We start from the raw sequence: 14868 nt of genomic DNA, 5'->3' as shown, positions 1-14868 counted from the left end.
TAAAGAAGGCAGATGAGAACTTTCCCTTTTTTCCCAAGCCATTGTAATTCTTTCTGTTCTTCTATACTAGGCTGTTTTTATGTTATTAATTAGCTAATGCCACTCCAATTCTTCCTTGCCAATATCCTACCCTAAATGGAACAAAGCATGGCAGGAATTGAGGTGCCCAGAGAACTTCTTTCTGGGTAGCACATCAGCCCTTACTCTCTAGACCAGCTACCTAATTCTCCTCCCCATCCTTCATTTCATCTTCTTTAACTACTGTAGCAAGTTGGTTCTGTGCAATTTGAGTTTTCATAGAGATACATCCAACGTTAGCTATATGAAATAAGCATAATTTGTATTCAGGGCTTTATTTATCTTTTTGATTGTTTGTTTATTAATTTTTAAATTAATTAACCAAACACATGTCTATCATAGAAATGACTCTGGAAAAGGAGTCAGCAAACTGTAGCTCACAGGCTGAATTCAGCTCGCTCCCTGTTTTTGTACTGTTTAGAACCCAAAGGCTGGGTGTAGTGGCTTACGCCTGTAATCCCAGCACTTTGGGAGGCCAAGGCAGATCATGAAGTCAGGAGTTCAAGATCAGCCTAACCAACATGGTAAACCCCATCTCTACTAAAAATACAAAAATTAGCTGGGCATGGTGGCACACGCCTGTAATCCCAGCTACTAGGAGGCTAAGGCAGGAGAATGGCTGGAACCTGGGAGGTGGAGGTTGCAGTGGGCTGAGATCACACCATTGCACTCCAGCCTGGGTGACAGAGTGAGAGTCTGTCTGGGGGGGAAAAAAAAAACAACCAAAAATGGTTTTCACATTTTTTAATGGTTGAAAAAAAAACCAAAAGAAAATTATCTTATTACATGGGAAAATTATAAGAAATTTATATTTTGGTGTTCATAAATAAAATTTTATTGAGAAACAGCCATGCTTATTTACTGCTTTTATGCTATAAGGGCAGAGAAATTCTCAGCCCAAAGAAGACTAAGGAGACTTGAGGACTTGAATGCAGTATAATAGCCAGGCGCAGTGGCTCATACCTGTAATCCCAACACTTTGGGAGGCCAAGGAGGGTGGATCACAAGGTCAGGAGCCCAATCAACACATGGAAACCCTGTCTCTACTAAAAATACAAAAAATTAGCCAGCATGGTGGCAGCCACCTGTAATCCCAGCTATTCAGGAGACTGAGGCAAGAGAATCACTTAAATCTGGGAGGCGGAGGTTGCAGTGAGCTGAGACCATGCCACTGCACTCCAACCTGGGCAACAGAATGAGACTCTGTCTCAAAAATAAATAAATTAAATAAATAAATGAATGCAGTGCAGTTTTCTGAATTGGATCCTGGAACAGAAAAGGACTTAGTGGAAAAACTGGTGAAATCTAAATAAATCTGGAGTTTAGGTACCAATAATGTACTGATGTTGTTTGTTTAGTTTTGCAAATGTACCATGGTAATTAGGGATGGTACATTAACAGGATTTTAGATTTTCTGTAGGTCTAAAATTGTTTCAGAATAAGAAGTTTATTTTAAAAACAATCAGGAAACCCCCTAACCAAATCACAAATATTGCATCCAGAAAGGCATCTTATTTTATTAATATTAATATTGTCCATTCGTAGAAAGGTACTATCAATAATGCATTAAAGGGACATTTTTGTTAACTATTTCCAGCGGAAAAGTATTTTGAATGGTAGCTTGTTGACTTTTAATTTTATTCAATATTTGTTTTGTCCACATCTGCAAAAGAGTGAAGATTATAGCAATAGCCTTATGAGATAGCGTTATAGTGAAGATGCACAGAGATTCAAGCTGGCTGCTCAGCTTGTGCCTCATGGATTTTCTCACCCTTGGCATTCATATTGATATGTTCAAAAATTGCAGTTTATCATTTCATTAGTCTATGATTAAGCTATCAGAATTGATTACAGCTTACCAACTTGCCAGAAAATGTGGGATTTTGAGTCAAAAAGGCTGTTGTTAGAATTCCTTCTTCACAGTTCTCTAGCTTTGTGACTTTGGACAAACTGCTTAACTTTTTAAAGCCTCAGTTTTATTTTGTTTTTCTCAGAACTGTCTACTTTATGGCTACTAAAGCACAGATATGAAAGCAATTTGGAAACTATGAAGCACGATGCAAATATTTGTTGTTGATTTTATCTTCCAGGGCACTGGAATACCTATACCTGATCGTCAGAGTACCTTTCTCCTTTATTGTGACACACTCTGAAGATTTGGCTTTTGTTTTTCCAGATTCCATATAGAGTTTTTGTACTATTTTTGTAACATTACTAATAATTACATTTCATACTGCTTTAGAGTTTACAAAGCATTTATAGATGCATTACATATTGACTAGAGGGCTCTATATATGGCATCCCAAGCATGTGTACTTGACTTCTTGCTGCTCCCAGTTTTCCATGGAAGCAAACTCAATACCGGTCCACCAAGAGAATTGAGTTAGGCCTAACCATATACTTGAAGATTCACATTTCCAAGAAGATGCTAGGTTAGGAACAGGTTGGAGGAAGCACTGACCTGTTTATTGTCCTCCCATTACTTTCTGTGCTTTGGTGGCCAGCACACTTAGGAATAAAATTGCCTGTTTTTTACCCTTGCTCTTGAAGAAGCTCCTGTCTGCCAGTTTCCTCCTTTCTGCCATCCTGCTTAATTTCTACATATGTTTACAGAGAACCCACTCTGCCCATAGCACCCAGGATAATGCCCAATTGTTGGCCATCAAGGCAACCTGCAGTGCTCAGCAAGCTGTCTTGCAGAATCATACAACTCAGTGTAGCCAAATAGTTACCTCTGCCTACCAAATCATTCATTTACTGTAACTAGAGACTCAGTAGTGTTATTCTTTGACTTTTTATCAGGTATAAAAACTGCACAGAAAATAATGTATCCCACATCTCCAATTGTTCATTATTTGAACCCATGGTATATGTTTTACAAAATGAACTGTTTGAGAACACTTAATTAATAGTTGTGTCAGTGGTTTAACAATTTGCATTGAAAAATATTTATTGTTATCAAATCTTTATCTAACAGCAAGAGACCCACAAGGTTCAATCAAATGATGGAAAAGAATTGGGTATAAACGATCAAGTAGTATCTAAAAATATTCCAAAAGTAGCTGAGAATGTTGCAGATAAGAATGAAGAACCCTCAAGCAATCATATTCCACATGGGAAAGGTATTATTATTATTTTGTTTTGTATTAATAGGATATTGACTTTTTCTTACTATTTTGAAGTAAATATTTTCAATCATAAAATTGTTTGATTTTAATTCACACATGATTAGGTGTCTGCATTGTTTCCAATTTGGATCCTTTGTTAGAAGAGAAGAAAGAGTAAGTTATTTTAGAGTTACAGCTGTGTCCAAAGCAAGATATAAAGATGTTCAGTTGATGTAGCCTGTTGCTTTTAGAAACTGATTGTTACATTCCTTCAAAACATTTTCAAATTATGTAAGAAAAATTATACAATTCTCTCTTTTTGTTACTTGCGCAGAACAAATCAAAAGAGGTGGTGATGCAGGGATGCCTGGATTAGAAGAGAATGACCTAGCAAAAGTTGATGATCTTCCCCCTGGTAAGTAAAAATTCTGAGAGAATTCAACTAAAGTGATGATAATACTTTTCATGTTACCCCATTATCTTTTTGGGTAACACTTGGAAAAGTCACAGATATCTAGATGATTGATATTTCTAGTTAATTAAGTACCCATTATTGCCAGGACTTTTTTGGATACACTTTTATAAAATTTTTTGCTAAGATATATGAAATATTTGTTTTTGCTTTGATAAGAATCAGTTATATTTGAATCTTTTCTTCATGACTCAGAGTTTTTGCTTATGACAGTTGTGCTATGTAGAGTCATTTATATTTACTAAAAGTTTGCATGGCTCTTTTCTTTTCTACCAAACGTGCCCAGATTCCTGTGTTGTTGGTATGCTTTAATATGGCATAGTAATACCCTAATAAGAGTTATTTTGTTTTGAGGGCTTGGCTTTTCCTTTTAGTGAATTATCTCACAGTTTAGGATAGTTTACATTTTTTATTCTTCTTTTCTGGCCACATCTGTTCATTGTATATCTATTTCCTCCTTAATATGTCTGCTGCTTATTTATTTTCACTTGAAGTCCTGATCCCACTTGCTGCTATCTTAACCTCCTTCATTTTTTCCCCTTCATGTCTCTTCTTTGTTTTTCTTGCCGTATCTATGTTTCTTGGCTATTAATGGTGCTTCTCCCTGCTGACTCCAATTTATTATGCTAGAAAAATCAGAAATTAACAGCATGCTTCTGTTGCTTTTGGCTGGTTTTATTTCTTCTCAATCTTAGTAATTACTTCTGTAATTATAGCTAGTTGAACGCGACTGAAATTGCTAAATGTTCAGACCAAATAAATGAAGTGTTAGTCCTTTCCTTTATAGAGTTTTGTTGTCTTCTGAAATTCTTATGGGTTTCCAATTCATAGCATATTCCCCTGAAATAAAGATAAGGACAAACGCAGTAACATGAATTTGAAAATGAAGAATCAGAATTACCAAGCTTTGTTTGTAAGGCAGTGAAGTAGTCAAGTGATTTTTTAAAATTTATTTATTTATTTTGAGAGTCAGTCTCGCTCTGTTGCCCAGGCTAGAGTGCTGTGGTGTGATCTTGGCTCACTGCAACCTCCGCCTCCCAGGTTCAAGCAATTCTCCTGCCTCAGCCTTCTGAGTAGCTGGGACTGCAAGCATGCACCACCATGCCCGGCTAATTTTTGTATTTTTAGTAGAGACGGGGTTTTACCATGTTGGCTGAGATGGCTCATTCTCCTGATCTGGTGATCTACCAATCCGCCCACCTTGGCCTTCCAAGTGCTAGGATTACAGGCGTGAGCCACCGTGCCAGCCTCAAAAAAATAATTCTTTAAAAACATTAAAGAGAGGCTCTTTGCCTTTTTTTTTTTTTTTTTTTTCTTTTCTGGCCATTTATGTTCATTGTATGTCTCTTTCCTCCTTAATGTGTCTGCTTCTTATCCATTTTCACTTGAAGGCCTGACATAAACACATTTTAAAAAATATTCGTCACATAATGTCTACACTCAGAACTCAGTGGAATTAAACTGAAAATCAATCGCAGAAAGATAGGCTCTCTGCTCCTTCTGTGAGATAAAGGACTACATCTCATGCAGCACCAGCCATGTCCCTGAGACATGGTGAAATTGAAGGTTGTAGTAAAGAGATTTGGCTGTTCTAGGGATCTGGTCACCTGGGCTGCTTTTAACTCTGTCAAAGTGGGTATTGTCATCAGTGACCACTTCACTGACTTCAACTACATGGCCTACATGTTCCAGTATGATTCCACTAATGCCAAGTTCCATGGCACTATCAAGGCTGAGAATCAGAGGTTTGTTGTCAGCGGAAATCCTATCACCATCTTCCAGGAGCAAGATCCCACCAAAATCAAATGGTGTGATACTGGTACTGATTGTGTTGTGGAGTCAACTGGTGTCTTCACTACCTTGGTTATGGCTGGGACTCACTTAGAAGTGGGAGCCAAAGAGTCATCATCTCTCTTCCCACATGATCCCCTGTCTGTGATGGGCGTGAACCATGAGAAGTACGAAAGCAGTCTCACAGTTATCAGCATTCCCTCCTGCACCTCCAACTGCTTAGCATCTATGACCAAGATCATCCATGACAACTCTGGCATCATGGAGGGATTCATGACCACAGTCCATGCCATCACTGCCACCCAGGATACCTGTGGATGGCTCTTCTAGGAAATTGTGACGTGATGGTTGTGGGGCTCTCTAGAACATTACTCCTGCATCTACTGGCACTTCCAAGGCTGTGAGTAACATCCCCAAGCTGAATGGGGATATCACTGGCATGGCCTTCCTCGTCCCTACCACCTATGTGTTGATTGTGGTCCTGACCTGCTGTCTGGGTAACCTGCCAAATATGATGACATCAAGGAGACAATGAAGCAGGCATTGGAAGGTCCTTTCAAGGGCACACTGGGCTACACTGAACACCAGGTTGTCCCCTGTGACTCTAATGGTGACACTCTTCCACCTTCAATTCTGGGGCTAACATTGCCCTCACCAACCACTTTTTCAAGGTAATTTCTTAGTATGACAATGACTTTGGCTATAGCAATGGGGTAGTGTATCTCATGGTCCACATGGCCTCCAATGAGTAACAGCCCTCTGGACCACCAGCCCGAGTGACAGCATGAGAGAAAAAGAGAGGCCCTCAGCTGCTGAGGAGTTCCTACCACACTCTACCTGCCACCACACCAAGAATCTCCACTCTACCACAGTTTTCATGCCATATCCTCTGAAGGATGGGAGGGCCCTAGAGAGCCCCACCTTGTCATGTACCATCAGTAAAGTCTTCTGTACTCAGCCAAAAATAAAATAAAATAATAGAAAGATAACTGAAAAATCCCAAAATATGTGGAGATTAAACAACTACTTCTGAATAATGCATGGATCAAAGAAGAAATCTCAGGAGAAATTTAAAAATATTTTGAACTAAATGAAAATGAAAACATTATTTATCAAAATTTATAGGATCCAGTGAAAGTCATGCTTAGAGGGAAATGTATAGCAGTGAATGCAAATATTAGAAAAGAAGAGAGGTCAGCCGGGCACAGTGGCTCACGCCTGTAATCCCAGCACTTTGGGAGGCCAAGGTGGGTGGATCATGAGGTCAGGAGATCAAGACCATCCTGGCCAACATGGTGAAACCCCGTCTCTATTTAAAAATACAAAAATCAGCTGTGCGTGGTGGTGTGCACCTGTAGTCCCAGCTACTTGGGAGGCTGAGGCAGGAGAATTGCTTGAACGTGGGAGGTGGAGGTTGCAATGAGCCAAGATTGCACCACTGTACCCCAGCCTGGCGCCTGGCAACAGAGGGAGACTCTGTCTCAAAAAAAAAAAAAAAAAAAAGAAAAGGAAAGAAGAAAGGTCTAAAATCAATAATTTAAGTTTCCACCTTAGAAAACTGAAAAAAAAAAAAAAAAAAAGGCAAATTAGGCTGGGTGCGGTGGCTCACATTGTAATCCCAGTACTTTGGGAGGCTGAGGTGGGTGGATCACCTGAGGTCAGGAGTTTGAGACCAGCCTAGCCAACATGGTGAAACCCTGTTTCTACTAAAAATACAAAAATTAGCCAGGTGTGGTGACAGGCGCCTGTAATCCCAGCTACTGGAGAGGCTAAGACAGGAGAATTGCTTGAACCTGGGAGACAGAGGTTGCAGTGGGCCAATATCACACCACTGCAATCCAGCCTGGGCAACAAATTGCGAAACTCCGTCTCAAAAAACTGCAAATTAAATCCAAAGTAAGCAGCAGAAAAGACATAATAAAATTAGAACGGAAGACAATAAAATTAAAACCAGGAAATCAGTAGAGAAAATCAATGAAACCAATAGCTGGTTCTTTGACAATATTAATAAAAATGCGTAAACCTCTAGCAAGGCTAAGAGAAAAAGAGAGAGGACACAGATTGCTTCTGTCAGAAATGAAAGAGGATTATCACTACAGATTCCAGGGACATTAAAAAGAAAATAAAGGAATACTATGAACAGCTCTATACCTACCAATTTGATAACCTAGATGAACTAGACCAATTCCTTGAAAGACACAGTCTGCCAGCTGTACAAAAAGATAATCTGAGTAGATTTATATCTGTTAAATAAATTGAATCAATAATAACCTTCCAAAGGAGGAAGCACCAGGCACAGATGGGTTTGCTGGCAAATTCTACCAAACATTAAAAAAGAAATTATACCAATTATCTACAGTCTCTTTCAGAATATAGAAGCAGAGGGAATACTTCCTAATTCATTCTATGGTGCCATCGCTATGTCAGTACCAAAACCAGAGAAAGTCACTACTACAGATGATAGAAAATTGTTTGCATCTTAGATATAAAAATTCTCAATGAAATATTAGCAAATTGAATCCAACAATGTATAAAAGAATTTGGCCAGGCACTGTGGCTCACACCTGTAATCCCAGCACTTCAGGACACCAAGGCAGGCAGATCGCAAGATAAGGAGATCGAGCCCATCCTGGCCAACATAGTGAAACCCCATCTCTACTAAAAAAAAAATACAAAAATTAACTGGGCCTAGTGGCACGTGCCTGTAATCCCAGCTACTCCGGAGGCTGAGGCAGGAGAATCACTTGAACCAAGGAGTCAGAGGTTGCAGTGAGCCTAGATCACACCACTGTACTCCAGCCAGGAAGTAGAGGGAGACTGTCTCAAAAAAAAAAAGAAAAAAAGAATCATAGTCTGAGCATAGTGGCTCATGCCTGTAATCCCAGGACTTTGGGAGGCTAAGGTGGGCAGGTTGCTTGAGCTCAGGAGTTCAAGACTAGCCTGAGCAACATGGCGAAAACACATCTCTACAAAAAAATACAAAAACTAGCCAGTTTGTTGGCACATGCCTGTGGTCCCAGCTACTCAAGAGGCTTAGTTGGGAGGATTGGTTGAGCCCAGGAGGTTGAGGCTTCAGTGAGATCACACCATTGCCTAGGTGACAGCAAGGCCCTGTCCACCCATCCCCCTAAAAAAAGAAAAAGTATAGTGCTGTTACACCGGAAAGATGGCAGAGCAAGAGCAAAGAAAAAATCTCTTGGTTCCAGAAAATCTCCTGACAAAGAGGAAGGCTTATCAAGCCCTCAAAGCCACTCAGACAAAGCAGGCACTTTTGGCAAAGAAGGAACAGAGGAAAGCAAAAGGGCCCAGGTTTAAGCGATTGGAATCATTCCTACATGATTCCTGGCGGCAGACATGTGACAAGGTGCGTGTCAGACGACTGGAAGTGAAGCCTCACGCCTTGGAATTGCCAGATAAACATTCTTTGGCCTTTGTCGTACGCATTGAAAGGATTGATGGTGTGAATTTACTGGTACAGAGAACCATTGCAAGACTTCACCTAAAGAAAATTTTTAGTGGTGTCTTACAAAGTCACTCCCCAGAACCTAAAAATGCTGTGTATAGTGGAACCTTATGTGACCTGGGGATTTCCAAATCTGAAGTCTGTCCAGGAGCTCATTTTGAAACATGAACAAGCCAGGGTCAAGAATAAGACCATGCCTCTAACAGACAACACTGTGATTGAGGAGCACCTGGGGAAGTTTGGTGTCATTTGCTTGGAAGACCTCATTCATGAAATTGCCTTCCTGGGGAAGCATTTCCAGGAGATCTCATGGTTCTTGTGCCCTTTCCACCTCGCAGTGGCACATGATGCTACCAAAAATAGAGTGGGCTCCCTCAAGGAGATGGGCACACCTGGCTATCAGGGTGAACGCATCAATCAGCTCATCCGCCAGCTGAACTAGAACCAGGTGCCAAGCTGCAATAAATTTTTATCAGTGAAGTGGAAGCATATGTTTTTGGGTTTGGAGAATTTGTATCAAGTATCTTCAGAGAAGATTATTTACTGCTTTATCTTTAAAAACTGGAAAGGAAGGGTCAAAGAAAAGACAGTAGCTGGCCAGGTGCTGTGGCTCATGACTGTAATCCCAGTAATTGGGGAGGCTGAGGAGGGAGGATCACCTAAGGTCGGGAGTTCAAGACCAGCCTGACCAACATGGCGAAACCCTGTCTCTACTGAAAATACAAAAATTAGCGGGCATCGTGGCCCATGCCTGTAATCCCAGCTGCTTGGGAGGCTGAGGCAGGAGAATTGCTTGAACCCGGGAGGCAGAGGTTGCTGTGAGCCAAGATCGCACCATTGCACTCTAGCCTAGGCAACGAGCGAAACTCTGTCTCAAAAGAAAAAAAAAAGAAAAAAGCAGTAGCTTATGTTCATTGCAAGCACCTCTCATCACAATCCAGTTCCAAGGAAAAATTCCAGCGTTTTCTACATTGGCTGCTGCCTCGTCTGAAATCAGCACATTCCATGGAGGAAGGAGTTCTGCTTTGCTGCATCTCTTATCCTAGGGTTTAATGTTGGTAGTTGAGTAACTCTAGCATTTGTACAAGGCTCTCTAAGACTCCTGCAGCAGTGAATAAACCCAGGGACATAATTGAATCTGGTGATTCCTGGGGCCTTGTGAGAAAGACTTGAAATACACATAGGAGGAAAGGTACAAAAATGTTTACTTGTCTCTGCAAAAAAAAAAAAAAAAAAAAAATGTATCACAGTCAAGTGGGATTTATCCCAGGTATGCAAATCTGGTTTAATAATAATAAATCAAGTAATGTGATTCATCTTATCAGCAGACTAAAAAAGAAAAATCACATGATTATATCAGTGATTTTTTTTTTTTTTTTTGAGACGGAGTTTCGCTCTTGTTACCCAGGCTGGAGTGCAATGGCGCGATCTCGGCTCACCGCAACCTCCGCCTCCTGGGTTCAGGCAATTCTCCTGCCTCAGCCTCCTGAGTAGCTGGGATTACAGGCACGCGCCACCATGCCCAGCTAATTTTTTGTAGCTTTAGTAGAGACGGGGTTTCACCATGTTGACCAGGATGGTCTTGATCTCTTGACCTTGTGATCCGCCCGCCTCGGCCTCCCAAAGTGCTGGATTACAGGCTTGAGCCACCGCGCCCGGCCCATCAGTGATTTTTATAATGCAGTAAAAGCATTTGGCAAAATCCAAAACTTATTCATGTAAAAAACACAGTTAACTAGGAATACAGGGAGTCTTTCTCAACTTGATACAGAATATCAAAAATGTACAACTAATACCATACTTAGTGATGATAAACTAGAAGTTTTCCTACTAAGATCATGAACAAGGCAAGGATGTGCCTTCTTAACCCTTCTTTTTGACATTATACTAGAAGTCTTAGCTAGTATAATAAGGCAAGAAAGGGAAATAAAAGTTAAACACATTGGAAAGCAGAAGCAAGAAGTAAAACTCTCTTTGTTCACAGATGTCATTATTATCTTCTGTGTAGAAAACCCAAAAGAACTGACAAAAACACTCCTGGAACTAGTAAGTGATTACAGAAGGGTTGCAGGACATAAGGTTAATATATAAAAGTTAATCACTTTCCTATATAACAGCAGTCAACAAGTAGAATTTGGAATTAAAGACACAATACCATTTATATTAATACTTTCAAAATTCAGTTATTTAGGTATAAATTTAATAAAATATGTAAAGTTCTATATAAGAAAAACTATAGAACTCTAGGGAATGAACTCAAAGAATAATTAAATAAATGGAGAGAGATTTCAGATTCATAGATAGGAAGGAAGACTCAGTATTGTCAAAATGTCAGTTCCTCAGAGTGTGATTTATAGAATGATGTGATCCAAGTCAAAAGCCCAGCAAGTTATTTTGTGGATATTGACAAACTAATTCTAAAGTTTATATAGAGAGGCAGGCCAGGCATAGCAGCTCACACCTGTAATCCCAGTACTTTGGGAGGCCGAGGTGGGCAGATCGTTTGAGGCCAGGAATTTGAGACCAGCCTGGCCAACATGGTGAGACCCTGTCTATACTGAAAATGCAAAAATTAGCTAGTATGGTAGTGCACACCTGTAATCCCAGCTACTGAGGAGGCTAAGGCACAAGTGTCGCTTGAACCCAGGAGGCAGAGGTTGCAGTGAGCCATGATTACACCACTGCACTATAGCCTGGGCAACAGAATGAGATCCTGTCTCTAAAAAAGAAAAAAAAAGAAAACAACTCGATAAAAAAATGGACCAAAGACCTAAACAGACACCTCACCAAAGAAGGCATAAAAATGGCAATTAAATATATGAAAAGATGCTCCACATCATGTGTCATCAGGGAAATGCAAATTAAAACAACAATGAGATACCACTACAGTAGATTTTGGCCTATTAGAATGGCCAAGTTTTGTGAGAATGCAAAATGGTCAGTCACTTGGGAAGACAGTTTGGCAGCTTATTCAAAACTAAGCATAGTTTGACCATATGATCCTGAAATTCTACTCTGGTATCTATTGAAAAGATTTAAAAACTTATATCCATACAGTAGCCTGCACATAAATGTTTATAGAAGCTTTATTCGTAACTGCCAAAACTTGAAAAGAACCAAGATGATCTTTAGTAGGTCAGTGGATAAACTGTGGTACCTCTGGACAATGGAATATTATTTAGCACTGAAAGTAAACGAGATACTAAGACATGAAAAGGCTTGGAGAAAGCCAGGTGTGGTTCATGCCTGCAATCCCAGAACATTGGGAGGCCAAAGTGGACAGATTGCTTGAGCCCAGCAGTTGAAGAAGATCAGCCTTCGCAATACAGTGAAACCCCATCTCTACAGAGAATACAAAAATTAGCTGACTGTGGTGGTGTGTGACTGTAATCTCAGCTACCCAGGAGGGGCTGAAGTGAGAGAATTACCTAATCCTGGGAAGTTGAGGCTGCAGTGAGATGTGATTGTGCCATTGCACTCCAGCCTGGGTGATAGAGTAAGACCCTGTGTCAAAAAACAGAAGATTTGGAAAAAATTAAATGCATATTACTAAATAAAAGAAGCCAATCTGAAAAGGCTACATACTATATAATAGCAACTATAGACATTCTGGAATAGAAAAAATTGTGGAGACACTAAAATGCAATTAAAAAATTAGTAGTTGCAAGGGGATGGGAGAGAGAGAGAGATGAATAGGCACAGAAGATTTTTAGGGAGGTGAAATGCTCTGATACTATAATGGGGAGACATGTCATTATACATTTTTCCAAACCCATAGAATGTGCAACACCAACAATGAGCTCTAATGTAAACTAGGGACCTTGGGTAATTAGATTGTGCCAGTGTAGGTTCATCAGTTTTAACAAATGTATCACTCTGGTAGGGGGTGTTAATAATCGAGGAGGCTATCCATGTATGGGAGCAGTAGATACATGGGATGTTTTTCTACCTTCCTGTCAGTTTTCTTGTGAATTTAAAACTGCTGTAAGTCTTTAAAAAAACAGTTAAAGAGAGGCCAGGCTCATGCCTGTAATCCCAGCACTTGATTCCAGTAGTTTGAGATCAGTCTAGACAACATAATATGAGACAGAAAAAAATACCAAAATTAGCCATGCATGGTCGCACATGCCTGTAGTCCCAGCTACTTGGGAGGCTGAGGTGAGAGAATCACTTGAGCACAGGGAATTTACGCGGCAGTAAGCCGTGATGGCGCCATTGCATTCCAGCCTGGTCAACAGAATGTGACCTTGTCTCAAAGAAAAAAAGTAAAATTAAAGGGAAGTAATTATAGTGATATGTGAGACGAGGAAAAAAGATGGGAAGAAATTATGTCTTAAGGCCAGGTACAGTGGCTCACACCTATAATCCCTACAGTTTGGGAGGCCGAAGTGAGAAGATTACTTGAGGCCAGGAATCCAAGTATACTATACTCTATAATCATGTCACTGTACCACTGTACTTCAGTCTAGGCAACAGAACAAGACCCTGTCAAAAAAAAAAAAAAAAAAAAGATTATGTTTTAAGGAAGCATTGTAGTTAATCATTTATATTTTTGGTAGAGATTATTTTTCTAAAAGCACTTAGGCAAAAATCTAAATTATCAAAATTTAAAAATCATAACAAATTATCAGTTGATATTAAAATTATAATTAAATTTTTTTCTTAGCTATCTTATAAAACAGACATCAGCAAACTACCAGGTGGCCACTTGTTTTAATAAATAAAATTTTACTGAAACATAGACATACTCATTTGTTTATATGTTGCCTATGGCTACTTTTTTGCTAGAACAGCTGAATTTAGTAAGGCCCACAAGCCTGACACACTTACTATCTGGCCCTTTAAGAAAAAGTTTTCAGCTGGGTATGGTGGCTTACACCTGTAATCCCAGTACTTTGAGAAGCTGAGGCGGGCAGATCATCTGAGATCAAGAGTTTGAGACCAGCCTGACCAACATGGTGAAACCCGTCTCTACTAAAAATACAACAAAAAAAAAATTAGCTGGGCTCAGTGGCGGACACCTGTAATCCCAGCTACTCAGCAAGCTGAGGCAGGGGAATCACTTGAACCCGGGAAGCAAAGGTTGCAATGAGCCGAGATCATGCCACTGCACTCCAGCGTGGACGTCAGAGTAAGTCTCTGTCTCAAGAAAAAGAAAAAGTTTTCATATCCCTGTTATAAAGGAAACTTGAATCCTTCCTATAGATTAAAATTCCTACTTTGATTATCATTTCCCTCCAGCCTGAAGAACTTCCTTTAGCATTTCTTGAAGTGCAGGTCTTCTAGTGTGAATTTTTCAACTTGTTTATCTGAAAGTATCTTTATTTGATCTTCATTTTGGAAGGCTATTTTTGCCAGATATAGAAATGTGGGCTGATAGGTTAAGGGAACATTCATTCAGCATGTTCAAGATGCAGTTTCAACTATCCTCTGGCCTCCATTGTTTCTAAGTCAGCCATCTTTCTTTTATTCTCTTTTATTAGTGTGCCTTTTTTCTCTAGATGCTTTTAAGATTTTCCCTTTAATTTTTATCAATTTGACGAAGATGTGCTTTTGTATTTTTGTTTTTTTGTATTTATCCTGCTTAGGGTTCTCTGAGGTTCTTAGATTTGTGGGTTGATGATTTTCACCAAATTTGGGGAAATTTCAGCATTTATTCAGATCAAGTGTTATTCAAATTTTAAAATTCTTTTTTTATCCTTCTAGGACTCAAGTTATATATTTTATTTATTTATTTATTTATTTATGATGTAGTCTCGCTTTGTTACCCAGGCTGAAGTGTAGTGGCATGATATCGTCTTACTGCAACCTCTGCCTCCTGGGTTCAGGCGAAACTCCCACCTAAGACTCCCAAGTAGCTGGGATAACAGGCATGTACCACCATGCCCAGCAATTTTTTATTTTATTTTATTTTTATTAGAGATGGGGTTTCACCATGTTGGCCAGGCTGGTTTCAA

General features: G+C 39.7%; 1 protein-coding gene and 2 pseudogenes across 7 annotated transcripts in view; all 3 read left to right on the top strand.

Annotated features, from left to right (window-relative positions):
* The window catches only part of GOLM2 (golgi membrane protein 2), a 119146-nt gene that overhangs the window by 49965 nt on the left and 54313 nt on the right, over positions 1-14868 (top strand). For all 6 annotated transcript variants that reach the window (XM_032297627.1, XM_032297630.1, XM_032297626.1 and 3 more), the window contains exons 5-6: positions 3056-3200; positions 3520-3600. In XM_032297627.1, coding sequence (XP_032153518.1) covers positions 3056-3200; positions 3520-3600 — 226 coding nt within the window. The remainder of the gene's footprint in view (positions 1-3055; positions 3201-3519; positions 3601-14868) is intronic.
* Positions 4705-6437, top strand: LOC116564476 (annotated as a pseudogene).
* LOC116564474 lies at positions 8445-10112 on the top strand (annotated as a pseudogene). Its single transcript, XR_004274915.1, has one exon. The product of XR_004274915.1 is annotated as a 60S ribosomal protein L7-like 1 (transcript).

This window comes from Sapajus apella, unplaced genomic scaffold, assembly GCF_009761245.1.
Source record: "Sapajus apella isolate SASKATOON/1434 unplaced genomic scaffold, GSC_monkey_1.0 scaffold37, whole genome shotgun sequence".
Classification (NCBI taxonomy): domain Eukaryota; kingdom Metazoa; phylum Chordata; class Mammalia; order Primates; family Cebidae; genus Sapajus; species Sapajus apella.
This window is presented reverse-complemented; position numbering and strand designations above follow the sequence as displayed.